The 25629-nt window shown below is 44.7% G+C and overlaps 1 protein-coding gene across 8 annotated transcripts in view; it reads right to left on the bottom strand.

Moving 5' to 3' along the window:
• SPECC1 (sperm antigen with calponin homology and coiled-coil domains 1) overlaps positions 1 to 25629 on the bottom strand; it is a 283596-nt gene that overhangs the window by 58569 nt on the left and 199398 nt on the right. For 7 of the 8 annotated variants that reach the window (XM_053893308.1, XM_053893306.1, XM_053893304.1 and 4 more), the window contains 5 exons: positions 13154 to 13299; positions 11891 to 11991; positions 8747 to 8828; positions 5486 to 5642; positions 918 to 1020 (listed from right to left, as the gene is read on the bottom strand). In XM_053893308.1, coding sequence (XP_053749283.1) covers positions 918 to 1020; positions 5486 to 5642; positions 8747 to 8828; positions 11891 to 11991; positions 13154 to 13299 — 589 coding nt within the window. Of the gene's footprint in view, positions 1 to 917; positions 1021 to 5485; positions 5643 to 8746; positions 8829 to 11890; positions 11992 to 13153; positions 13300 to 20944; positions 22355 to 25629 lie in introns of those variants that run through there. The other variant, XM_053893311.1, reaches the window with a different exon arrangement.

The following is a 25629-nucleotide window of genomic DNA, read 5'->3' as shown; positions in this document are numbered from 1 at the left end:
CACACACAAGAACACACCCACACTATTGCAAGAGCCCCGAACTGGAAATAACTCATCTGTCCGGCGATGACAGAACGGATAAGTAAATAACGGTACGATCACACAAAAGGTTCCAAAGGGTAAAGAGAATGACGAACTACGGCTGGGGTAAGCCTTAGTGACTTAATACTGTATGAGAAAAGCCAGATGCAGGTATCATAGTTTTTGACTGCGTTTATGTACAGTTCAAGTGCAGGCAAAACTACTCTAGCATTTAGGGATGCCTGCTTTTCGTTGAAAGCTATGAGGAACAAAACCGAGGACAAGAGTTATCTTTGGGAGTGGTGAGGGGCTACGATTAGAAAGTCATAAGAAAGATTTTGGGGAACCGGCGATGCTCCATTTCTGGATGTGAGTGGTGACTGCGTGGGTTTTCACCTCATAATCATCCATGAAACTATCACTTATATTCGAGGTATTTTTATCTTTACATACGGCATTTCACAATTAACAAAGCTTACACTTTTAGATCGGGTGTCACTTCCTTGTGTAACCTTCCCAGAAAACAAATACTGTCCTGATAAACTTGAAACTTGAAGTTCGAAACTTGAAACTACATGCCAAGCAGCCTGTTGGGTGCAAGCTTGCAGAGTTTGCGTCTCCTCTGAGCAAAGAGAAAGGTGCCCCTTCCCACAGGAGATGCACAGCTGGGTTGAGGTACATGGCTCGTTGGGTAGAGCACAGACTGGCTCTCAGTCCCACTCACCTCGTTGGGCACCGCAGCAAACCCCACTACCTGGCGGCCCCTCCCCCAGAGAAGAGAAGGACACGAGTTCCACGCACACCGGCCCGTCCAAGCCATGTGCGTGCCCAGAACAAACCCTGGCAAAGGCCTGCCGCCCAGAGCCGGGTGGAAGCCGGTCGCCACGGTCGCTTACCGCATAGCCTTCTGTCTTCTTCTGACACCATTTCAAGAGAGCGTTGCGCTTGGAGCCGCCATATTCCCGGGCCAAGGCAGCCAGGGGGTCTCTTCTCTCCACACTAGTTAGAAAGAAGAGCACGTGGTAAAGAGAAGAGGCTAATTTTTAGGACCCTCAAGGAGGCAAGAAACAAATAACTAGATTATAGAGCAGAAGTCTAGGTCTCTCCAGTGAGATGAGTCTTTATTATGTCATGCTAGTCATACGAATGATACGTCTTTATTACGTCTCACGATATGAAAGAAGAATTAAATCGTACTGCTTGGCTGTCAGAAGTCTGGAAACAGGTTGATTTTCGTTTTCGGTTGTTTTTAAATCCATCTGTTGTTCCATTCATCTAGTCCTTTAGTTATTAAGTACAGTATCGTTTTAATTAAAGACTCTAGAAAAACTATTCTACGTGTTCCAAGGCTACACCTATACCTACGTAACCTATGAAAGGTGGGCTGAAAGGGCATTTAAAACCACTAGATTGGCTGCTTATGGAGAGGTGATAGGAATGGAGATAAAAGGGGAAAATCAGTAAAAACTACTCAAAAGAGGGGCTTTGCACACTCCAAAAGTGATACTCCCCAGTTTGTGAGATACTAACTCATTTCTGAGCACCTGTTTAGCCAAAGGAAGTGATTTTACTAAATAATATAACAGCACTCTGAGAGCAAGACTTCAGGCACCCTCTTCTCAATTTTTATTTTTTTTAACTTTGTAAAGAAAAAAAATTTTTTTAACATTTATTTATTTTTGAGAGAGATAGAGCACAAGCAGGGGAGGAACAGAGAGAGAGGGAGACACAGAATCCAAAGCAGGCTCCAGGGTCTGAGCCGTCAGCACAGAGCCCGACGTGGGGCTCAAACTCATGGACCGTGAGATCATGACCTGAGCTGAAGTCAGCCACCTAACCAACCGTGCCACCCAGGCACCCCTCAATTTTTAATAGACGCCTACGTTACTTTAAAAGACATTTTTTAAATGTTTATTTTTGAGAGAGAGAGAACAAGTGGGGGAGGGGCAGAAAGAGAGGGGAACAGAGGATCCAAAGTAGGCTCTGTGCCAACAGCGAAGAGCTCAGCAGTGGGCTCGAAACTCACGAACCGTGAAATCACAACCTGAGCTGAAGTTGGACACTTAACCCGCTGAGCCACCGAGGCGCCCCTTGGCACTTTTTTATACTAGCAAATAATTGGAAACAATCAGATGCACATCATCAGGAAAATTAGTGAACAGAGGTACAGTCATACAAAGGAATACTATACAGCAATAAAAGCCAATGAACTGAGATGTATGCAATGACTTGAATGCACAGCAGGAACAATTTTGAATTTAAAAAAAAAAGAGAAAAGCACTGTATGTTCCCATTTATACAGAATTTTAAATGACAATTTCAATAATGTATTGTTTATATTGTTGGGGGGTGCAAGCGTACGTGGTGAAACTGGAAAGAGAAGCAGAGCACGACATACAAAACAGTCAGGACAGTGGTGATCTTGGGGCGGGGCAGGGAGGCGAGGCCAGCGCACAGGGGCTGACGGGAGATTTCAGTGGTAATAATAATTTTCTCTTCCTTGCCCTGGAAGGTTGATATCCAGGTGCATTGTTGTTCTTTATACCTTACACGTATCTTATTATTATTGTTTTGTATCATTCTGATACTTAATGAAAATACTTTAAAATATTTTTTTTAATTTTTTTTTTTTAACGTTTATTTATTTTTCAGACAGAGAGAGACACAGCATGAATGGGGGAGGGGCAGAGAGAGAGGGAGACACAGAATCTGAAGCAGGCTCCAGGCTCTGAGCCATCAGCCCAGAGCCCGACGCGGGGCTCGAACCCGCGGACTGCGAGATCGTGACCTGAGCCGAAGTCGGATGCTTAACCGACTGAGCTACCCAGGCGCCCCTTTAAAATATTTTTAAGGAGGAATGTAATGATTCCAGACCTCAGCAATCTGAATTAGGGTAGAGATAGTAAGAAAACTTCATAAACTTGCATTAAAATGTTGCTGGTGCCATCTGATGCCTGGTTTTTCTTGTACCTGGCATTATCTGTAAACTCATATCCGTGAGTTTCTGTCGTCAGAGTCGCGAAGAGCCTATGATGTTACAGTGACGTGGCCTGTGTTTACTAAAGCCACGTCTTACTTTGTCATTTAGAACTGAATTTTTAGGTCTGACAAATGAGGAAAGACCGAAATGAAGGTTGGGAGAAGAGTTTCTGTAAAGGCGGACAACTAAAACATTTACTGGACAATTTTCTTTGAAAAAATAAAGTTAACTAGATATGGTGCCTGCTCCAAATTAATATCAATAGGATGAAAACTTCCAAAAGAAATTAATTTCTATCCTGTCATTCGTCTCAGTGATGAATACAAAAATAAAACAACACATTGATTTCCACTAATTTAATCTTTCACGATGAAGGGTGTCACATCAACAGCACACACACATAGCCTTTTCTGTACACATTTGTGGCATAAAGAAAAGAGCAATTTCAGAATAGCACTAATTCTGGTCCTTAAAAACAAGGTTTGGGGGGTGGCTGGGTGGCTCAGTCAGTTGAGCGTCCGAGTCTATGAGTTTGAGGCCTGCTTTAGGCTCTGTGCTGACAGCTCGGAGCCTGGAGCCTGCTTCAGATTCTGTGTCTCCCTCTCTCTCTGCCCCTTCCCTGCTTGCTCTCTCTCTCTCTCAGAAATAAATAAACATTTTAAAAAGCTAAAAAAAAAAAAGTTCTGATCATTTAAATCTCCTGTGCAGAAACAAGACTAATGTGTAATATCTGGGGCTTTAAGTTAAACCTCTGAAAAGATATGACTTCATCTATTTGGGTGCAAATATAGGCCACACCCAAAGGTATGACAAGAGCTGAACTTATTCAGACTTTTATAAAATCCTATTGTAACACACATAATGCTGTAGTTATGATGTTTGCTAAAAAGCCATTACTACTAAAGTGCCCTGTTTTGTGTACTTATTTATCTACGTACTCCTAAGCACTGACTGAATGAAATGCTGTGTGTGTAACACAACACAGGGGGCTGGGAGAGACATCAAAGTGTGAGACGAGGTATTCACCATCTACTAAAGTGCAACATACAAGCACCTGGGTGGCTCAGTCGGTGGGGAGTCCGACTTCGGCTCAGGTCATGATCTCACGGTTCGTGAGTTTGAGCCCCGCATCGGGCTCTGTGCTGACAGCTCAGAGCCTGGAGCCTGCTTCAGATTCTGCCTCTCTCTCTCTGTTCCTCCCCAGCTTACGCTTTGTCTCTCTCTCTCTCTCAAAAATAAACATTAAAAAATAAACATAGTGCAGCCTTCAATGGGGACAAAGGCACACACACCACACCACAGTGGATTAAATACCCAAATGAGGTTAAGACACCAAAGGCAGAGAAAGGGGGCATCGACGCTACCAGGGTAGTTTGCTTGGCTTTGAAGGAGAAGGACTTAGGGGAGTGTGAAAGGGACAGAAGGAAGACGATTCAGGCCAGAGCCTCGCGAGCAGTCAGCAATGCATGTGTTAGCGGCAAAGGCTGAGAGTAAAACAGGCTCTGACGGAGCGGAGGGCAGGGACACGCTAGCACGTGAGCAGGGTGAGACTAAGCTGCAGAGAACCAGAATAAGGAGCAAAGGTGGAAGAGTGCGTGACGAGTCACGGGAGGTTTCTGACAAGGTCTGCACGGGACGCGCTCGGTGTTCTAGAGGATGACTCTACGTGGGGAAGCAGCGAGCGGCTAGAGGGCGGGGAGGTTTGCCGTGGCCTGGGTGAGCAGGGGCACAGAGCAGGGAGGAAGTGGCAGAGGTATGAGCAAAGACAGGCTTTTGGTGACCACCCCCGCAGTCTCTGTCCCCCCTCCACCCCCCACCCCCCCCCCCCATCACCACTAACGGGCTCTTTCGACACTGACTTCAAAATGCCCCTCCGGTCCTTCCGACATGCCACTGTTTACTGAACCACTACTCGCAATCAGAAACAACAGAAACAAGAGGCCACAAACCTAGTGGTTCCCCACCGCTTTACCGAAATGAGTACAGACCTCTAGCCTTGGCAATGAAGATCATTCACAATGTGACTCCAACCTGCCTTTCCGGTGGTGATACCCTAACCACCTATCTGCCTCCTGGCCAATCCTGACGTTGATGATGTGTGTGCCGGGGCCCCTGCCCTCATGCGGCCCGCAGTCCAGTCTAACCAAACTAAACCACCGCCAGTTCCCTGAACTTCCAGCAGAGCCTCAAGGTGACGCCTGCAGGACCCCTGTGGCAGAAACGCTGCCTCCTCACTCCCGACTTCCTCATCCGACTAACAACTCCCCACGTAGTCTGCTTATACTTCTTTTTCTACAGCTCTTATTTCACTCCGCACCGTCCTGCGGTGCAGTGCCCTCCTCTCTTGCTGAAGGCAGGTGCTGAGTCTGGGTCGTTTTCATTCAGGAAATATACGTAAGAAGGAACCTGACCAGAGGGGATAAAACAGAAGGAAGAACACAAGGTCATCAGCCCAGTGCTTTCTCACTGATTCAAATGCGATACCTGAGTTTGCTTTGTGGTTTCAAGCCCCCCGTGGAAGCGCTCAGCAGCCTCGTGTTCCCGAAGCCCAGAGAAGGGGGTCTGCTCAGAGACTCGAGCGAGGGGCTCTTGCGGAGGTAAGGGTCCGGTTTCAGGTCCTCACCCCTTCCCTTTAGAAGATCTGTGTGAACAACAACATAATCACCTATTCCTGAAGAAGAGAAATCTGGTCACCACGCTTTCTTCTCAAGTACCATATAATTCTCATCTTATTCTCAAGTACAAATATATAGAACAGATATAGATTTATAGATACAGTTTCCGATTAAGTAATAAAAATGCAAATAGGGACATAGTGTTTTCTGGAAAGGATTCTCCAGGCAGGACTGACTACAAGACTCATAGAGACTATTGACAAATTAGCCTCTTCTTCAAGAATTATGATGAATTTCAAGATGGCACCTGTGGAACACTGAACTGAAGCCCTTCCAAGAGCTCTGCACGGGTCACACGCCCACAAAACCAGCCCTGTCCCCAAGTAAAGCACTTTGTTTTAATCAATGGGCATCTGAGAGAGAGAGAGAGAGAGAGAGAGAGCGAGAGAGAGAGAGAGAGAGAGAGAGAGCTGGCAGGTAGGTGCCCAGTGGGATTTTCAAGTCACAGGTGGCAACAGGCAAAAAGCTGATTACTTTTCCAAGAATTGATAACTATTTTGCAAGAAAACAAGCCATTCCAGTCATAGGGTCTGGCTTGCTTACAAATAAGCAAAAATAATTCTTTAAAGGGTCCTCTCTGCTGTTATATTAGAAACCAAAACACGTTGATGAAACAGGCTGGATCGTCCCGATGATGTTTCTTAAAGGACCACAAGGGTATAGAATGGGAGGAAAATTTGAGATGGTCTGGTCTGTAGTTAACGGGGGCAACGGCACAGAACACAGTGATTTGCTCAATGCCACACGACAGGCCTCTGTGACCAGGCTAAGCCCATGGTCGCCTCCTATGACACCACAGTCACGGAAGAAAACAATACTTGTACAGCTAAGAGCCACCAATTATGGGTAGTAAAGTGGGGAGTGAGGCTAATTAGCCTGGAAGAGCAGAGGGAAAACAGTGTTTACATCACTGAAGAAAACAACAAAAACAGCGCATTAATCCCACTTTGGCAGCTTTTGATGACCTCAGTCTTGGCAAGGCTGGGTTGAATGCAAGCAACTTTTACCATGTAATCCTTTTTTAGTATGGTAAATAGAATCATCCGGGTAGACAGGTGCCTGGTGGGCGAAAAGAGCGGGTGCTGACAATGAACTGTTTACTTCAGGGCAACAGCCAGTATGGCTTTGGCGTCAGTATTTATCTTGTCAATTAAACAAATGGTTTCTTGACACAAAAGGAAAAAAAAAAAATTTTTTTTTTTTTTTAATAGGCCTCACGCCCAGTGCAGAGCCCAACACAGGGCTTGAATTCATGACTCTGAGATTAAGACCTGAGTGGAGATCAAGAGTCAGATGCTTAACTGACTGAGCCACCCCGGCTCCCCACCAAAGGAAATTTTAACATGGGAGGAACAGAGAAGACAAATGTTATGACCTAAAGCTCACCTAGTACATTTAAAAATGGTTAAGATGGTAACTTTTATGTTATAGGTATTATATAATCAACTTATTCCTTATTTTCCACTATATGGCAAATGTAGGAACTCAAATCGGGTGGGTTTCCAATACCCTGTTTTGGCCTCCCTCCATTTCTCTAGTTTGCAGAGAAATAATGACCTGTTCTACTGGACTCACTTACCCTTTGTTTTTTCTTATTCTCCTGCCCTTAGACACCATTTTCTTCTTCTTCCTTGAGGTCATTATCAAGTCCTACATAAACCATTGTCACTATCTGATCAGAGCAATCACCAGCCTCATTTCCAAAAGGCAACATGGTGAAAAGAATCAGAAAAAAAAATCCTATCTTGGTCCCAGAGTCATTCAGAATCGGTGGGACCAGTTATAAATCAATTAGTCTCCGTAGGGCTTGAATCTCTCGCATGTAAAATGCAGGGGACGGGCTGAGGCGGTCCTCACATTGTCAGTTTCAGTATTTACGTACGTTTAAAATCCTCTTATTCCACGAAAAAAAGAAAACAAAATTCAGAAGTGAAAGAAAATAAGGTGGTTAAGGTTAAAGACTTTCCAGTGAAAGACCAAAACAATAACAATAGTTATTTCAGAAATAACTATGTTAAGAAGGAACCTAATGGTGTTTGACCATGATCTAAAAGAAGAACAGCTGGAATTCCTTTAGATTCACACAATTACAGAATTGTGTTACAGAAGTTGTGTTACAGAAGTTTTGTCTGATGCTTAGCAACACAGGACTTCTATCTATGCAATCTAGATTTCCGGCTTTCTGGCCTTCCTGTGAGGCACCGGCAAATAATTCATTTAGTGTTCGCCTTCTTTTTTATCTTTTTTGTTTCCTCACAACAGTGACCACAGAGTCATACACATACATTTCTAGGGTAAATACTCAGGACAAGCTTAACATTCTGCTAATGCCTCTTTGCTCTGACAGGCGAACTGATTCCAAGAGACCAGACGTTAGAGTGGTAACAGCCAACACTTCCACAGCACCCACCCCACACCCGGCCGCGTTCACTCAGCCCTTGGAGCGATACTATGAGCCAGACAGTGTTCTTCCTTTTTTTTTTTTTTTTCCTACGTTTATTTATTTATCTTGAGAGACAGAGTGCATGCACACAAGGGAGGGGCAGAGAGAGAGGGAGAGAAAGAGAATCCCGAGCAGGCTCTGTGCTGACAGTGCGGAGCCTGTTTGGGATTCTCTCTCTCTCCCTCTCTGTCCACCCCTCCCCCGCTCATGCTTTCTCTCTCAAAATAAGTAAAGAAAATACCCGCGGTAACAACAGGAAGGGGACTACGCTCAGAGACAGAGCCCTAAAGAGGCATATTTCAGGAATTGTGGAAGCCACAGACCTTTAGAATCAGATAAAATTTTTTTCTTAAAATAGCGACTTCTAAAGATTGTAAATTATTCCCTTGAGATTCAGTAAAAAGCCAGCAGCCCCCCACCCCCCCTCCAAATCTGGACATTTCTCCTGAACACATACACGCTGGGAAGGACAGCTGGCAGGAAGCAGGATCCAACACCCATCACACAAAACATTTGGGGTTTTCAGCTGTTTGAGATAAATGCCATGGGTTATTTTTCTAAGCTCGGTTTCGGGCAAAGAAGAAACGTTGACCGCACAAAAAAAGAAGTCAAAGGTGTTTGTATTACCTGAGAGTGGAAGTTCTGGAAGATCCAAATGCTGAGTCACACCTTTGCTGGCTGGCCGAACGCTACTGTAAGTGGAGTGTCTCTAAAAAACCAAAAGGCACAGCAGCACAGGTGAGCTTGTGACCCCAAGGACAGCGTAAACAAGGCGTGTGTGTCCACACAACGGTTCTTAAACTCATCAGAATCACGAGAGGGAGGTTTTGAAACAACTTATTTAGGGGCACCGGGGTGGCTCAGTGGGTTAAGCATCCGATTTCAGCTCAGGTCGTGATCCCAGAGTCTGTGGGTTCAAGTCCCGCACGAGGTCTGGAGCCTGCTGTGGATTCTGTGTCTCCCTCCCTTTCTTTCTCTCTCTGCCGCTCCCCTGCTTGTGCTCACCCTCTCTCTCAAAAATAAATATACATTAAAAAAAAACCAACACAACTTATTTATTTGAATAGGTAATAAATGCAATTGGCCCGATCCTCAAAAGAACAGAAAGGACATAAAATGGAAAGAGTCTCCCTCTCACTCCCACCACCTGTTTCTTCTCTTAATTAATCATAATTAATCAGCTTTGTGAGTACCTTCCTGGAAAATTCTACGTATATTCAAGGAGGTGTGTAAAAATACTGTTTCTGAATGGCCAACAGGTATATGGAAAGATGCTCAACTTCACTAATCATCAGGGAAATGCAAATCAAGACCACAATGAGATATCACTTCACATCTGTTAGAGGGGTCATTATTTTAAAAAGAGAGAGAGAGCGAGAGAAAATAACAAGTGTTGATCAAACTGCAGAAAAATTAAAATCTTTGTGCACTGCTGGTGGGCATATAAAATGGTACACCCGCTATGGAAAATAGTAGGGAGGCTCTTCAAAAAATTAAAAATAGAACTCCTACACAATCCAGCAGTCTCACTTCTGGGTCTATATCCAAAAAAAATGAATCTAGAAGAGATTTTTGTACACCCATGTTTGTTGCAGCATTACTCACAATAGTCAAGAGGCAGAAACAACCTAAATGTCCATGGACAGATGAATGGATAAACAAAATGTGGTATTTACATACACTGAAATATTATTCAGCCTTAAAAAAAAGAAGGAGGGGAGCCACCTGGGTAGCTCAGTCAGTTAAGCATCTGACTTCAGCTCAGGTCATGATCTCACGGTTGATGAGTTTGAGCCCCGCATCGGGCTCTGTGCTGACAGCTCAGAGCCTGGAGCCTGCTTCAGATTCTGTGTCTCCCTCTCTCTCTTCCCCTCCCCTGCTCACACTCTGTCTCTTTTTCTCTCTAAAATAAATTAACATTAAAAAAATTAAAAAAAAAAAAGAATGCAGTATTTTTTCCAAATACTGACATGTAAAGATGTCTCTGATAGCTTCCTTCATTCATTCAACAAATATTTACTGAGCTTGTACTGTGATAGAACTATGTGCCGGCCACTGTTCCAGGCAAAAGACAGAATAGCAAGCAAAACAGATAAAAATCCCTGCCCTCATGGGTTCCATTCCAACGACAAAGTGGAATGAGCCAGTGTCCGAATGATGTTTAGTGTAATCTAATTTATAAAACTTTCTCTCCCTCCCCCTTCCCCAACCACACACACTTTTATGCTAAAGAAAAACATCTAGAAGGATACACAACAAGCCATCAACAGTGGTTCTTTCTGGGGCTAGGGAGCAAGGGAGATTTTTAAGTCACTCCCTTTTACAATGGTTAGGTCAGTGTGACACTGATCCAATGGTAACAGAGGTCAGAATAATGGCTACTTTAAGAGATTACTGACTGGGTGGTGGCATGGGGGGGGGGGGCCTTCTGGGGTGACGAGAATGCTTTACCTTGGTGTTGGCTGCAGGGGTGTGTACATGCGGAAACATTCAAGCTATACGTGTTTTTTTAATGTTTATTCATTTTTGAGAGAGAGAGAGAGAGGCAGGGTGTGAGTGGGAGTGGGGGCGGGGGGCAGAGAAAGAGGGAGACACAGAATGTGAAGCAGGCTCCAGGCTCTGAGCTGTCAGCACAGAGCCCAACGTGGGGCTCAAACCCCCAAACGGTAAGATCATGACCTGAGCCAAAGTCGGCCGCTTAACCGACTGAGCCACCCAGGTGCCCCAAAAGGGTACTTGTTAATGACAACATTACCCTTGGCTCAGAGAGAGCAGAGTGCTGAATGTTACCAATGACACTGAAAGCCCCAGCCTTAGAAAATGCCAAGTAGCGAGTGGGTTCCATGGTGTAATGGTTAGCACTCTGGACCCTGAAAATGCCAAGTAGCTCTGATCTAGAACCTTCACAAAACGGCAAAGGTGACACAGATTGTACCCAGTGAACTCTAAGAACTTACAAATTATAAATGTTTTCTCTCTCTGGGGGGCTTTTGGGAAAAAAAAGAAAAGACACAATTCTTTGAGAAAAATAACTAGTTCAATATCCACTTCTGGTAAAAATTACAATCTTCGGTTAACTGAAAATTTTAAATATACCTTACAAACAAAATTATATGAGGTTTAGCGTGCTTCTCTTGGATCTTTATCAGGCCTCAGAACTGCAATTGTTAAAATTTTTAAAAAATATCTATTTATTTTGAGAGAGACAGAGAGAGAGAGACAAAGTGCACCTGTGTGAGCAGGGGAGGGGCAGAGAGAGAGAGAGGGAGACAGCGAATCCCAAGCAGGCTCTGCACTGTCAGAAATCAAGAGTCGGATGCTTAACTGACTGAGCCACCCAGGTGCCCAGAATTATAATTAAAAAAATTTTTTTTTTAATGTTTATTTTTGAGAGAGAGAGAGAGAGAGAGCACGCACACAAGAGCAGGGGAGGGGCAGAGAGAGAGGGAGACACAGAATGTGAAGCGGGCTCCAGCTCCTGAGCTGTCAGCACAGAGCCCGACGCGGGGCTCGAACTCACGTACTGCGAGATCATGACCCGAGCTGAAGTAGGACGCTTAACTGACCGAGCCACCTAGGCACCCCTAGAATTGTAATCTTTAACGAAAGTTTCATTATTATTATCTTACTCCTATTAAAAACGATGTTCAAGTGCCTCAAAGAATAAAACAATTGGGTTTTCACTTTCCCTTTGCGACTTGCCTGGGCACAAGACACCACGATGATACCACGTGGCACGGGCCACCACCCACGTGGCCAAAGCTCTCTTACCTGCATTGGAGAAACCGCAGCAGCTGGAGTGGTCCTCACGGGGATCCCACTCAGGGGGCTTCTGGGGGTTTTATGGACAGAAATATTCTGTCCGGTTCCACCTGCCAAGCAAAGAGAAGGGGACATTTGTACGCAGTTCCGGTTCAAAACAGCGAGTAACAGCTCCTCATTTGTTACTGTTTTGGTGACTACAAAGGCATCCCAGGATGCTTCTAAGGTACCACTCTGTTCTCTCCTCTGCACTAGTGCTGAACAGGGGAAGGAGCGGGGAGGAGCCAACTACATGGGGGTTGCTCTTAGAGGTGGGCCACACAGTGACGGGGGGAAGAAAACACGTGACGAGGCATCTAAGGCAAGAAGGAGCAGGAAAATTCTTGCACAAACCATTCACTGTTCATTCACTTCCTATCTTCGCAGACTGAACGTAGTCACCGGCTTTCATATCTTTTAATATTTGCAGGCTAATCTTCATCTAACTTAGCTACAAACTATTTTAGCAAAGACAACCAGGTGCATCCTAGGATTAGCTAGGGGTAATAACTCTAGTCTCCCGACACCACAGGCCTATCTGTTGCGGTCAAGAGAAGAAATATACTGCTATTTCGGGCAGATGCACATTTGGTTTCTTCCATCTACTATATTTATGTGCGCAGAGTGGCAACATGCATTTTCCTCACGTACATAGTTAACAGTGAATAACGGTGAACTGTGAGCCAGAGAGACATTTACAGAAAAATCTGGGAATGTATCAAGATCAGGCATGACAGGTCAGAACAGGCAGTCGCACACAAGACCAGGGAGAGAAAAGTCTAACGGTATGTTGTGAGACGAGCAAGGGCGGCGGCGGGGGGTGTCCAACAAGAGAGCCAAATGCATAGATTCAACACCTCATTTTCTAGGAAATGAAGCCTCCGGTTGACCCTGCTAACTCTCATGAGACGGTAAGAAGGCAAGTGGTGGTAACCTGAGTTTAACGGACATAGAGGCAGAAGAGGAACGTGGCACGTCTGGAATTAAAGCTAAGGAAGAGATGGAGAGAAAAGAGGAGGCTGTATTACGTGTGACGCAGACTCTTCAGGGTTGTCTTACGGGAGCTTCAGCAAGGCTGCAGAAGTCTCTTGTACACGGCAGCTACATGCAGAATGATGTAGACGAGCCCTTGTGGTTGCACTAATCTGGGGTCAGTGTGGAGTAGAGACAGCTTGGTATGTGGGGCCACCGTCTGAATCTGAGTTGGATTCGTGAGACCAAATGATGAAATACCTGGACGTCCCAAGTCAAATGACTTGATGAGGGACTTAACGGTGGTCGCAGATTCCGAAGGCGTCGGAGATGTTCTGTTCACATAGACGCCATGCCACCGGCTGGGAGCATCGACCTCGGGGGGTTCTGACTCTTCATTCACAGGTCTGCATGGTAAAGAGTACGGCAAATTGAAAAGGTGGAGGATGTTCCCAGGGGGGGAAGAGACACAGATGGAAACAGAAACAATGCCGAGAAAAACAAATCCGGAAGGAGGATCCCCAATTTAAAATCTCATTTTCTGTATCCGCTTTGCCTCTCTGGGAAATAATATAGGTACTGCCCTCTATTTTTATCAGAGATGTTTTCTTGGGAATGGCCAGGAAAGTATTTAAAAAATTTTTTTAATGTTCTTAATATTTTTGAGAGAGAGAGAGAGAGAGAGAGAGAGAGAGAGAGAGAGAGATAGGGGGACACAGAATGAGAAGCAGGCTCCAGGCTCTGAGCTGTCAGCACAGAGCCCGATGTGGGGCTCGAGAGATCATGACCGTGAGATCATAACCTGAGCTGAAGTAGGACGCTTAACCACCCACCCAGGTGCCCCATGAAGGGGTCTTTTAAAGACAGATCGTCTGATTCAATTCTCTTGTGCCTCATCTGGGACATGTTAGCGTGTCATTTAATCTCCCTGTGAACGAGCCAAGGCAAGACCTCCCAATCTTCTGATTTCTAAGTCACTACTCTTTTTCTTATAGCAAATTGCTACCAGCTGTTTTTGGAAGATGACTCATTTATGAGAATGGCTCAAACAGAATATTTCTGGCAGTGTATTTTAATAAGGTCAGTGGAAGTTTAAAATATTTATTTACTGATCTTTCTGGGATCAATCCAGCTGCTCATAAGCTTCCGTGGTTGAATTTACTTGTCCTTAATTCTCAAAGCTTTCTTCTGTTGCTCTGTGATCGATGTGAACAAAATAAATTTTAGTGAGGCAGAACTTAAAACATAGAAATCATGCTGTCCTACACTTTTGTCTCTCCCTTCTTTTGAGTAAAAAAAAAAAAAAAAAAATCAATAACCTGGTGACTTCCTTGAAAGAAAATACCAGGAACTTCAGAAACTGGTAGGGAGCTGGGTTTTAAAAAAATGTTTTTAATGTTTATTTATTTTTGAGATAGAGAAAGAGAGAGCCAGGGAAGGGCAGAGACAGAGGGAGACAGAGGATCTGAAGTGGGCTCTGCGCTGAGACCAGAGAGCCCGATGTGGGGCTCAAAATCACGAACTGTGAGACCATGACCTGAGCCGAAGTTGGATGCTTAACCGACTGAGCCACCCAGGCGCCCACCGCAACCCCCCCAATTTTTTTTAACTGAATGAGTTTGGTTTTTGTATTTTCCCCATTGTGTTATACAGTATAAAATCAAGTGGTGAATACGCAGAAATAGAATGAAATCAGGTTAGGTACAAGCAGAAAAAAAAAAATCTCCAATTTCTGTCCCGGCCATTCCGAGGAAGGTCAGAAACAAAGTGAACCACCTTCTCACCAACCCATTTAAAGGACGGGCTCCCAACGGGGCTTTGCAGAAACTCAGGGCACCCTTCAAAGGAAGATTTTTTTTTTTTTTTTTGAGAGAGAGAGAGAGAGAGAGAGAGAGACCGCATGCACGCACAAGTAGGGGAGGGGCAGAGAGAAAGGGAAAGACAGAATCCCAAGCAGGCTCCGCACTGTCAGCGTAGAGCCCGATGCAGGGCTCGAACTCACGGACCGTGAGATCATGACCTGAGCTGAAATCAAGAGTCGGATGTTTAACCGAATGAGCCACTCAGGCATCCCAAAGGAAGATCTTTTTTAAAAAATTCATTTTCATTTGGTTCCTTGATAATTTAATGCAAACAATCCTACCTTCTGCCAAGGTATTTCCTTCAATCACCTACATTTCTCTGTGATTCAACAGATCAAATGATTAATAGGAAGGCTCATTTAGAAAAGAGCAAGGGTCCAAGAGCTGATTCCCAGTCCTGTGGCCTTCAGATACCCCAAGACTATATTGACTATATTTCAAATGATCACTCGGCTTGCCTAGAACAGTAAGAGTCAGTAGTAGGGAACTCTGCAAGTTGTTTAAGCAGATCGGAGAAGCTACTGAACCAAATACCACCCTCTGCCCCGCCATGTTATATAACAGGGACGCATGTGTATATGTGCATGCATACACATGTCAGGGGTAGGAGAAGGATTCACAAAACAAAGCCTGAATTGAAGAACCATAGAAAACAGTTATTAAGAACACTATTGTTTTTTTATTAGCACAGCACCTTAATCATCAATAGATCTGAAATTCCTTTAAGCCAGCCTGTTAGGATTGTCCTAGATCGACCAGTAACAACGCTGGCAATAAATGAAATACTACATTTTGTCTGTTCTAAGGAAGAGTAAGACTCTGTATTCTATAAAGGATGTTAAGAAATATTAAGCATGTAGCAGGTGCATTGTCACGAATTCATTAAATACAGGAAAAGCTCCAAGGTTAGGAATTTGTTCTATGCTAGCTATTATGTCCTGAAGACAGATGTTAGGTTCGAAGGTCAATCTGTAGAACAAGACCCACACACACATATCATCAAATGAGCTTTGAAAATCTCCTACGTCACCCAGAAGTACAGCTTCCATGGTTTTGAAGGGACAACTGTACACAAAGATACTATCTTTCAATACGCCTAGTATTCGATTTCCCTGTAGCATCGAGCAAGCAGTCTCTCTATATTCAGATGCCTCGCAGATAAAGGAGCTGCTGTGTGCTTAGGGGGCACGATGAAAACAACAAAAATGAGGCGTGTCTCCATCTGATTCCAGAATGTAAGACTATGATAATAATGAACGATTTTTGCCAAAAAAAAATGTTGTGTACAGCTCCATAGTAAGTACCATGTATCTTAAAAACGTTATGTAATTTACTTAACGTGTATTTTTAAAAATGCTATCAGTATTTATTTCATTGCTCTTATTTTCATGCAGTAATCTGCTCTTAGGAAGGGGCAGCCCATACCCGAGAATGACCGACCGTTGCAGGCGAGGACCACGTACTCACTGTTGCTGTACCTTCTAGGTCTTTGGTTGTAATTTAAACGTATGTGCCCCTGTGTCTGCAGTCATCTTTTATTTTCAAAATGTTACCCAGTCTCTCTAATTCACTGCTCTCTTTGGTTAAAGATAGAGTCTTCAAGTGGTGCTGACTTTCTTTTTTTTTTTTTTTTTTTTTTAATTTTTTTTTTTTAAACGTTTATTTATTTTTGAGACAGAGAGAGACAGAGCATGAACGGGGGAGGTTCAGAGAGAGGGAGACACAGAATCTGAAACAGGCTCCAGGCTCTGAGCTGTCAGCACAGGGCCCGACGCGGGGCTCGAACTCACGGACTGCAAGATCATGACCTGAGCCGAAGTCGGCCGCTTAACCGACTGAGCCACCCAGGCGCCCCGGGGTGGTGCTGACTTTCCACAGCACTTATTTCAGCATCCAGGTCCATGTTGATGCAAGAATGTAACATGTGAGCTCTTGTATGCGCTTAGTTTAAAACTTTTTTTGATGTTTTTATTTTAGGTTTGAGAGAGACAGAGAGAGAGAGAGAGAGAGCAGGGGAGGGGCAGAGAGAGGAGGAGACACAGAATCCGAAGCAGGCTCCGGGCTCCGAGCCGTCAGCACCGAGCCGGACGCGGGGCTCGAACCCACGAACAGTGAGATCATGACCTGAGCTGAAGTCAGACGCGTAACCGGCTGAGCCCCCCGGGGGGGCCCTGATGCTTAGTTTTAACGTATTCAAAAGTAACTCTGTGACACCACCGCTACCTTCATAACCGGCAGGTCAGTATCTGTAAAGAAGACCAGTCATGTTCCTGAAAACCTGAGTGAGCCCAGCTGCAGGCCCTTCCTGGCGCCATAAGACTCATAACCTCTGCCTCCCCTCCACTCACCTCGCTTCTGGGCTACAACCCTAGCTACCCGGGGCTCTGTTCCGCTTAGGTCTTCCGTCTGTGCCTTTGCTCATTCTACGCCCTTGCGTGGAATGCAGTTTTCTCCACGCGTCTCTTACTGTCGTGCGTGGGACAAATCTAAAAGCGGTCTGCGGCTCTAGAGTGAAACAGAAATGCCTAACTATTCTGGCTCTCAGGTATCCGTGTTTCCCCGAATCCCATTCTGGAATTTCAGTAGAAGCGTAGACACGGCAGTAAAACAAACAGGGTAAGACAGCAATTTGAACACAGGCATCCTCATCTCCAAATCCCAGCAGTGAGAGTCACTGTGGAAATCCTGCCTCAGCACCGGACGCTACAGAAAGACAGCCTCTACCTGGCCTGAGCTTTGAGGACTTTCTGCTACATAGAGAGTAAGTGGGAGCAGTGGGGGGAGGGATGGAAAGTAAACACTGCGGCTTTATTCCCGATTCCCTTTCAGAGAAAATGAAGATGTGGGGAAGCTCCTGCGACGGCCCCCGTTAGGGAGCTGGGCCTCAGAGGAGCAGAGGAAGCCCTGGGCACACGGAGCATTCTTCCTGCAAGGGCTGGGTGACATTAACATAGGACTGTCCGAAGAGGCCAGAGATGGTTTATCCCAGGTAAAAGGACAGTAGCAGAAAGGGGCAGATTAGGAAGAGCCACAGCACGTCCCTAAAATGGACAATGGCTAGCAAAAGCAGACCCAGGATGCTGGTTCCCACAATTAGTTTCACCAGAGAAGGAACTGGACACATGAATTTCACCCACTACGAACCTGTTCCTCTGTACTTTATTTGAGCTTCTGTGTCTCCGATATGTAACACCAATTTACCTTAAAGAACCTTCCTTCTCGGGCGCCTGGGTGGCTCAGTCAGTTAAGTGTCTGACTTCAGCCCAGGTCATGATTTCACGGTTCATTGGGCTCTGCGCTGACAGTGGAGAGCCTAATTGGGATTCTCTCCCTTTCTCTCTGCCCCTTCCTCTCTTTCTCTCTGTCTCAAAATAAATACATAAACTTGAAAAAAAAAAAAAAAGAACCTTCCTTTGTATCCTTTAAAAAAAAATTTTTTTTTAATGTTTATTTTTGGGAGGGAGAGGGACACAGTGCAAACAGGGGAGGGGCAGAGAGAGAGGGAGACACAGAATCCGAAGCAGGTTCCAGGCTCTGAGCTGTCAGCACAGAGCCCGACGTGGGGCTCGAACTCATGAACCACGAGATCATGACCTGAGCTGAAGTCGGCCGCTTAACAGACTGAGCCACCCAGGCACCCTTCTTCATATCTTTTTAAGACATGAAAAGATTTTAGCAGTAGTCAGGCAAAGTGGGTACAGACGTAAGCAGCACCTATAGACACTGATCTTGGGCAAACGTCAGGCCCTGATACGCTAACCCATTTAAGCAAGAAGAGGAGATAGGCAATTATCTGCCCTGCCCTAAGACATGCCCTGATCTATGCACAGATTCCATAACATAAAATGAAAGGAATGACTGCACTCAAGGGAGAGCAGACATTTGTAAATTCATGACAGGAGACAGAATCATATGCTTGATAGAAACTGCCTTGAGAATACAACAAAATTCAAGAAAAGAGGATAATATATGAAAGATGACAGTTTATGATGAAAGGCCAAGTCTAAAACATGATATCAGCAATCTAATAATCCCATTAAAATTTTTTTAAAGCAGTTTTGTTTAAAAGTTTTAGAAAAAAAGAAATGAAAACATATCAGGAACATCCCTCTAAATATAGACAAAATATAACATAAAGGTGGAATTTTGATTTAGTGGGTAGACGATGGTTTGGATCATAAATGGTGCTGGCATGACTGGCTGTCCACCTGGAAGGAAAAGACTCATACCTCACATCGGACTAAACAAAGAAAGGTAGACCAAGTATCTGAGACAGAGAGAGAGAGAGAGAGAGGGAGAGAGAGAGAGAGAGAGAGAGAAAGAAATAGATGAAGGAAATGTGACAGCCTATTTGTGTAAGATTAGGGTAGGGAAGCCTTTTTTTCATTTTTAATGTTTATTTTATTTTTGAGAGACAGAGAGAGACAGAGCATGAGCAAGAGAGGGGCAGAGAGAGGGAGACACAGAATCCGAAGCAGGCTCCAGGCTCCGAGCCATCAGCACAGAGCCCAATGCAGGGCTCAAACTCACAAACCGTGAGATCATGACCTGAGCCGAGGTCGGATGCTTAACCAACTGAGCCACCCAGGTGTCCCTAGGGTAGGGTAAATCTTAAACAAAACAGAACAAAACAAAACCCAGAAACAGTAAAAGAAAATACTAACAGATTACACTGTGTAACAATATAAAATTTTCCCTGATCAAGATGCAGAGCCAAAAGACCCATAATATACTGGAATAAATACACATCCCTAATAAAATGCTGATTTATAAATGGATAAGAGAAAAACAATCATCTCAATGAAAAAATAAGCAAAAGTGCTAAACAAGCAATTCTCAAAAAGATAAAACGCAAATGGTTAACATAAAAAATATGCTCGGGAAAATGCAAAGTTAAAGTACTAATGAGATAGAAGTTTTTGTTTATCCTACTGTCAAAAATTAAGATTGGTATTATCTGCTTCTGCTAAGGCTGTGTATAAACAGGCACTCTCGTCAAGGATAAAAGGTCGTAAGTCTTAGGTAAGTAATCTAACAAATCTATTAAAATCAAAAATGTGCATATCCTCCATTATAGCAATCATATTTTTACGAACCCATCCTATGAAAATAAAACCACATATCTATAAGTGTATGTGGATAAGGACTGCTGTTATCCCATTATTGGGAAAGTAAAAAACCATGAAATATAACCTTGATGTTCACGGATATGACAATATTCGAATGTTCTAGGGCACATTCATCCTCTGGGACACCAGGCAGCTATGAAAATGAGTTACATTCATATATATTGACCTGGAAGGATGCCCATGGTACACTGTTGAGTGAAATGTGAAAATGCAGAGTACTGTATAGAATATAATGCCATTTTTATAAAAAAAATAAAAATGAACCTTATATGTTTTTAGGAGTAGAGGAGGAGGTAAAGAAAAACAAACATGCTGTGAACACTGATTACCTTACAGGGTGGTATTAGAGAGAGAGAAAAAAAAAAAAAAAAATATATATATATATATATACATCTTTTTTTTTTTTTTTGAGAAAGAGAGAGAAGGCCCAAGTGACCGAGGGGCAGGGAGAGAGAGAATCTCAGGAGGGGCAGAGGAAGGTGGGGGGAGGGAGGGAGAGAGAGAAGTGGCACTTGTGTTTACCTGAAGCAGGGCTCGACCTCATGAACTGTGAGATCATGATCTGAGCCAAAGTCAGATGCTTAACGACGGAGCCACCCAGGCACCCCAGGGAAAAGATTATTCTTCATTATCCATTTCCTTTTTGTTACCCGGACACCTAAATATTCGTAATTAAGAAGAAGTCCAATATATCCAATCACCAAGTGACCTATTTATTTTTACATTTCAACAAGACAAATCTAGACTTCAAATTCCATGTACTAGATTTTTTTTTTTTTGAAACACTGGCGTTTTGCTTCGACGGTTTATGCAAAATCAGTATTTTTGCCCCTTGCCCTCTTATTACCGTAATGAAATCATTTTTAAAAACTGTATTCATATTTAAAATCAGCCTCCTATCAACAAATCTGTACTGAAAGCCCAGCTTGCTTCTAGCTCAAATTCTAGTTATTGGACGTGTCTTTAAAGATCTGAAACTCCGTGCGCTTAGAAAATGGAGGACAAGATGACACGAAGGCCCTGCGAAAACGTGGCCAGTGATTACAAATCAGGCAACAGCGTCGTCTGAATAGTAACATATTTATTTAGCGGTTCATAAATGCTTGCGTATAAAAATATTCAACGGTACCCAGAGTAAAGAGAGATCGAAATACGGGGTGCAAATATAGCTGTGCATCTGAAGTTGAGGTTATGTTCTTACTGTTCCTGTTGAAAAACACCTGACAAGTGAATTTCACAGCATCCCAAGAAATTCACAATCTGAGGTAAAGGTCTCCCAGTATATAAATTGGACAAGGCCAGCGAGAGTCTGAACTATTTTTAGGGAGAAGGCATTGAACTCTCTTCTTTCTATCACCAAGCTAAATGTTTCTAGGGATTCTAGGCTCTCTGGTTGGGACATGCCAGACCATCCTCCTGAGTTACAGTGCTCCTGTTTCTCACGTCCTTGTACCAGACAGGGACTCTGGTCTCATCCTGGAGACACACAGCTAAGATCCAGAACTGTCTGGGCCACAGGAGGCCGTGCCTGACGGCGGCCGCCGAATTAACGTGGATCTTCACAAACTCGGTGCTTCCAGAGTTTAACGTCACACTCTGAATTCTGGATCCCACTCAACGACACACTTCTGGATTCAAAGCCTTTCAGTTCCCGAGTTTTATTCCTGAGGCATCTGTTGTAGTTGTTGACTAATTTTCAGTCAGGTTCCAACGGGCACTGTCACCACGGAAGATTACTGCTTCAACTACATCCTTTATTATCAGCCAAACGTCTATTTGTGTGGAGCCCAACAGAGATCTGGGAAATCAACCCCAAACTTAGCGGTGGCTTGTGTCCGATGAGGCCATGAAGTCAGACCCCAGCCTGAAAGGGCTCATTCGAGACTTGATATGAAGGAAGCGGAACCTGCTGGCTTCTTCAGAATGAGACCTCACACAGACGGCTTCCTATTTTGCCTTCAGTAGTGTTAATTCCAAGATTGTCAGATACCATTTTCAAGAGGAAGCACAGAAATAAACTCCAGAAAGTCAAACACAAACATGGGCTGTGTTCGCCTCTGCTCCCTCGGAACACCCTAGTTGCACATAAAAAAAATGTTTCACAACATGCTTGTGCTTTTTTGTTTTGTTTTGTTTTCCAGAACTTCATCTTAGGCTCCAAATAAAAGACTTCGGGATCTTCTGAGAAAAAAAGGGGGGGAAAAAAAAAGGAGGGAAGGATCATTCATCTTTGATCATGCACAATGAATGAGTGAATTCCAAAACGCGGAAAAAAGGTAGAGACTTGATGGCAATGACTCTGTGTGAAACAGTGGGTGTTATAAGGAGACAATCTGGCTCTTTGAAAGGGGTCATTTCTCCTCTACATTATTCCCCCTTTCATATAGAAATGGCTGTAGTTTCCCATCATGGCAAGGGCTGGGCTGTCTTTCTTCCAGCAAATGCTCTGCTAGCTGACAGAGACCACGGAGCTGTGGAAATAGAAATGGAGGGGGAAAGGCTGGTAAAGGAGTTCCTTGAGGCAACATGCTCTCAGGCTACACACAGAGGAAGGAGTAGCCGACACCGACCCACGGGGAAACACGAGCAATCTAGAATACGACCAGCATGTTTTCATTCCTGTGCCTCTAACAGTTTTGGAAGTCAAAGGTCTTCAGTCAGAGAACATGCCAGAGACTTCAAAACACCACCACCAGCCTCCTCTCGCTAGACCTTCACCAACAGGCAGCCGTGCTGGGGAAGTAGAGACCGCCAGGAGGCACAAAATCAGGCCCCTCTGTAATTTACAGAGCGGTTCGGGCATCCCTCTACTGTCCTAGTAGAGGCCAAAAAAGAAAAAAAAAAAAAGGGGGGGGATTTATTTTATTATTAAGGCATAAAAGTCCTAAAGATCTAGGGAAAGCTTACGTCCACACTTTTCAAAGCAACTCTGTAAAGACTGGGGTTTGGGGGGCAGGCACCTGGGTGGCTCAGTTGGTTCAGCATCCGACTTCAACTCAGTTCATGATCTCATGGCTCCTGAGTTCGAGCCCCACATCGGGCTCTGTGCTGACAGCTCGGAGCCTGCAGCCTGCTTCAGATTCTGTCTCCCTCTCCCTCTGCCCCTGCCCTTCTCGTGCTCTGTCTCTCTCTCTCTCTCAAAAATAAACAAACATTAAAAAAAAAAAAAAAAAAGATGGGGGTTAGGGGATGCAGACATCGCTCTTTAGGACTGTAGGCTGTGTATCCAATGCCACAGATGCAAATTCCAGCCATGAAAACATGAGGAGTGGAAGGGTTGTGCTGGGATCCCAGAGGGCCAGTTTGCATATAGAGGGCCACAGGAAGTACCAGAGGCCCCTGACGGTCCCAGGTGCCCAGAACCCGCTTAGAAACCCCCGTGAGAACAGGTCACCCTTCTGGCGGGGCCAGGGAGGCTGTATTAAAGTCGCTGCAACAAGAGAACCGGAGAAGATCTCCGAGAATCTACACCTCGGACTTCCAGGCTCTGCCTTTCAGTGAGAGTCCCAGAACCACCACCCCGCCTCCCCGCCCCCCGGCGAGCGGCTGTGACACGTTACAGCTGTGGGAACACAGAGGGCGGCACAGGCACGTGACGGACATTAGGGCAGGATACACCGTGCACACAGAGTTAGAGCCAATTCCAGAGAGTCTGGCAGTGATAATATGCCACCACGCTGCCCGCTTCAGAGGGGACAACACAAGAGCCAGTGAGCGGCACAAGCTAGACACGTTCGGAATCTCAGCCATTCTGTTTAGAAATCGCTACGGTTCGTGAGGCACAGATGTTGAGTGTTTTTAATGATCTCTTTTTCAGATCTCACCATGGATGCTTACTGGGGTCATATGATAAACATACAGTGAAAACCGAGTAAGTCACCCTAAAAATAATGGTTTTTACTGTTTCAGAGTAAGAGAAAAAAAAACGTGTAGGTCTTTCCCTGTTACCGTTGGAGAAGCCTGGGTCCCTGACTGCTCAACAATGTCCCTTCATTAGAAAGGTTGCGTGTGGCCCATCAAGTCACTATGTGGGGCTGCGTGTGCGTTCTCTGTATCTGAAGGTCAGGCCCCAGGTCTTGACTTTTCCAGAAAAAGGTGTGATGTTTTAATTTCGATGAAAGTTTTAATTTTAACGTCTTGCTCTTAATGACTCAAAGCTGAAAGAAGCCAGAGTTGAACAAGTTATTATCCTTTCATCCATTAATTTACCAATGTCCGGCAGAACAGATCACTTCCAGGCCACTAAGAACTACCCTGGCTTGTACAGAGACGCCTGGGTGGCTCAGTCAGTTAAGCGTCCGGCTCTTGACTTCAGCTCAGGTCATGATCTCACGGTTCGTGGGTTCGAGTCCCACGTTGGGCTCTGCCCTGGCAGCATGGAGCCTGCTTGGGATTCTGTCTCTCCCTCTCTCTCTCTGCCCCTTCCCACTTGTGCTGTCTCTCACAAAATAAATAAATAAATAAAGTTAAGAGAAAAAAGAAGAACTACATTGGCGTGTTCAAATTTCTGTTAGAGAAAAGGGAGGTCCACAGCCCAGCTAAAACGTGGAGATGCCACTGTGTCTGGGAGGTTCATTGGGCAGAGGGCACTCACTGTTGGCACGTGAGTTCCTGACCCTCCCATCAGGGGAGGGCCAGCTGCCCAACTGGTCTCAGAGAACACAGGGGCCTTAAATCACGAGCCACTCTTATCTCCTGCTTTGAGGGACAGAGGAGCTCGGTCCGGGAAGGAAACCGTGCCAAGTTAGTGGCAAAGACAAGACTGGAGCCTCGTACCTACCTATCTTCACATCGGTTTACTCGGACTCCAAAATCAAAATGCCTTCGAAAACGTACCAGGACCAAAGACTGCTAATGAGCTAGTTTTCAGAATGATGGAAAATACTGGGTTAAATAATGTTCTGATTTAATAAAGGCTAACTTGTATTCACACCCAGGCACTTCCTTTGCTCACCTACCAGCGTCATTATATCCCTTCAAATGCCCATTAATGCAAAATGAGAATGTGATTCAGTTAATCCCATAGTAGGACAGAGGCGCTCTTCTGATGCTCTTACCTTCTCTCAGTTGTACTTGGAGGACCTCATCAGAGAATTTTCTGCAAGTTCGTTGGCTGTGCCTGAACCAAGAATGACTTTCGAGTTCTCGCTAGGTGACTGGCCAAGTCAAACTGGGTTTCAGTCAAGAACCCATTCAGCCAAGACGGAAACACTACGTTGCTTCAGGACCTTTGAGGGTGTGAGTCAGTTTCAAGTCTTGCTCGTGGGGGAGGTTCAGGAAGTGGCTGGGCCATTGGCGAGTACCTTTCAAAGAGTCGACTCTTTGGAAGGGCCCGTCAGCAGAATTGGATCAAGAAAGCAGCACCCGCCACTGTCTGAAGCCCTGCCCGACACGACGACGGGCGAGACACACACTGATGCCTGCAGGGTTTCAGTAATCTGCCACGTTCTGGGATGGTGCCAGCTCTACACTTCTGAAATGTTTTGTGATAGGGGATTAAACTGCTAGATCTGGGTGGGAGGTTTGTAAATCACTAGAAAATCAAAAGAGATACGTACAGTGTCTATAAAAAAAAAAAAAAAGTGACCCGAAGTTTGAAGATGTAGGATATTGTATATGGATCCTAAAGAGTCAAGACGCATGCGAAGATTTCTTACGGTATCAGAGTTCAAGTTGTACAATCTGGCCTGTGTCTCAGAATCTATGTAAGAAATACAACAGCCCACATAATAACTTATTCAGGGCC

This window comes from Panthera pardus, unplaced genomic scaffold (assembly GCF_024362965.1).
Source record: "Panthera pardus isolate Hobbes unplaced genomic scaffold, ASM2436296v1 HiC_scaffold_3, whole genome shotgun sequence".
In the NCBI taxonomy this organism is placed as follows: Eukaryota; Metazoa; Chordata; class Mammalia; order Carnivora; family Felidae; genus Panthera; species Panthera pardus.
This window is presented reverse-complemented; position numbering and strand designations above follow the sequence as displayed.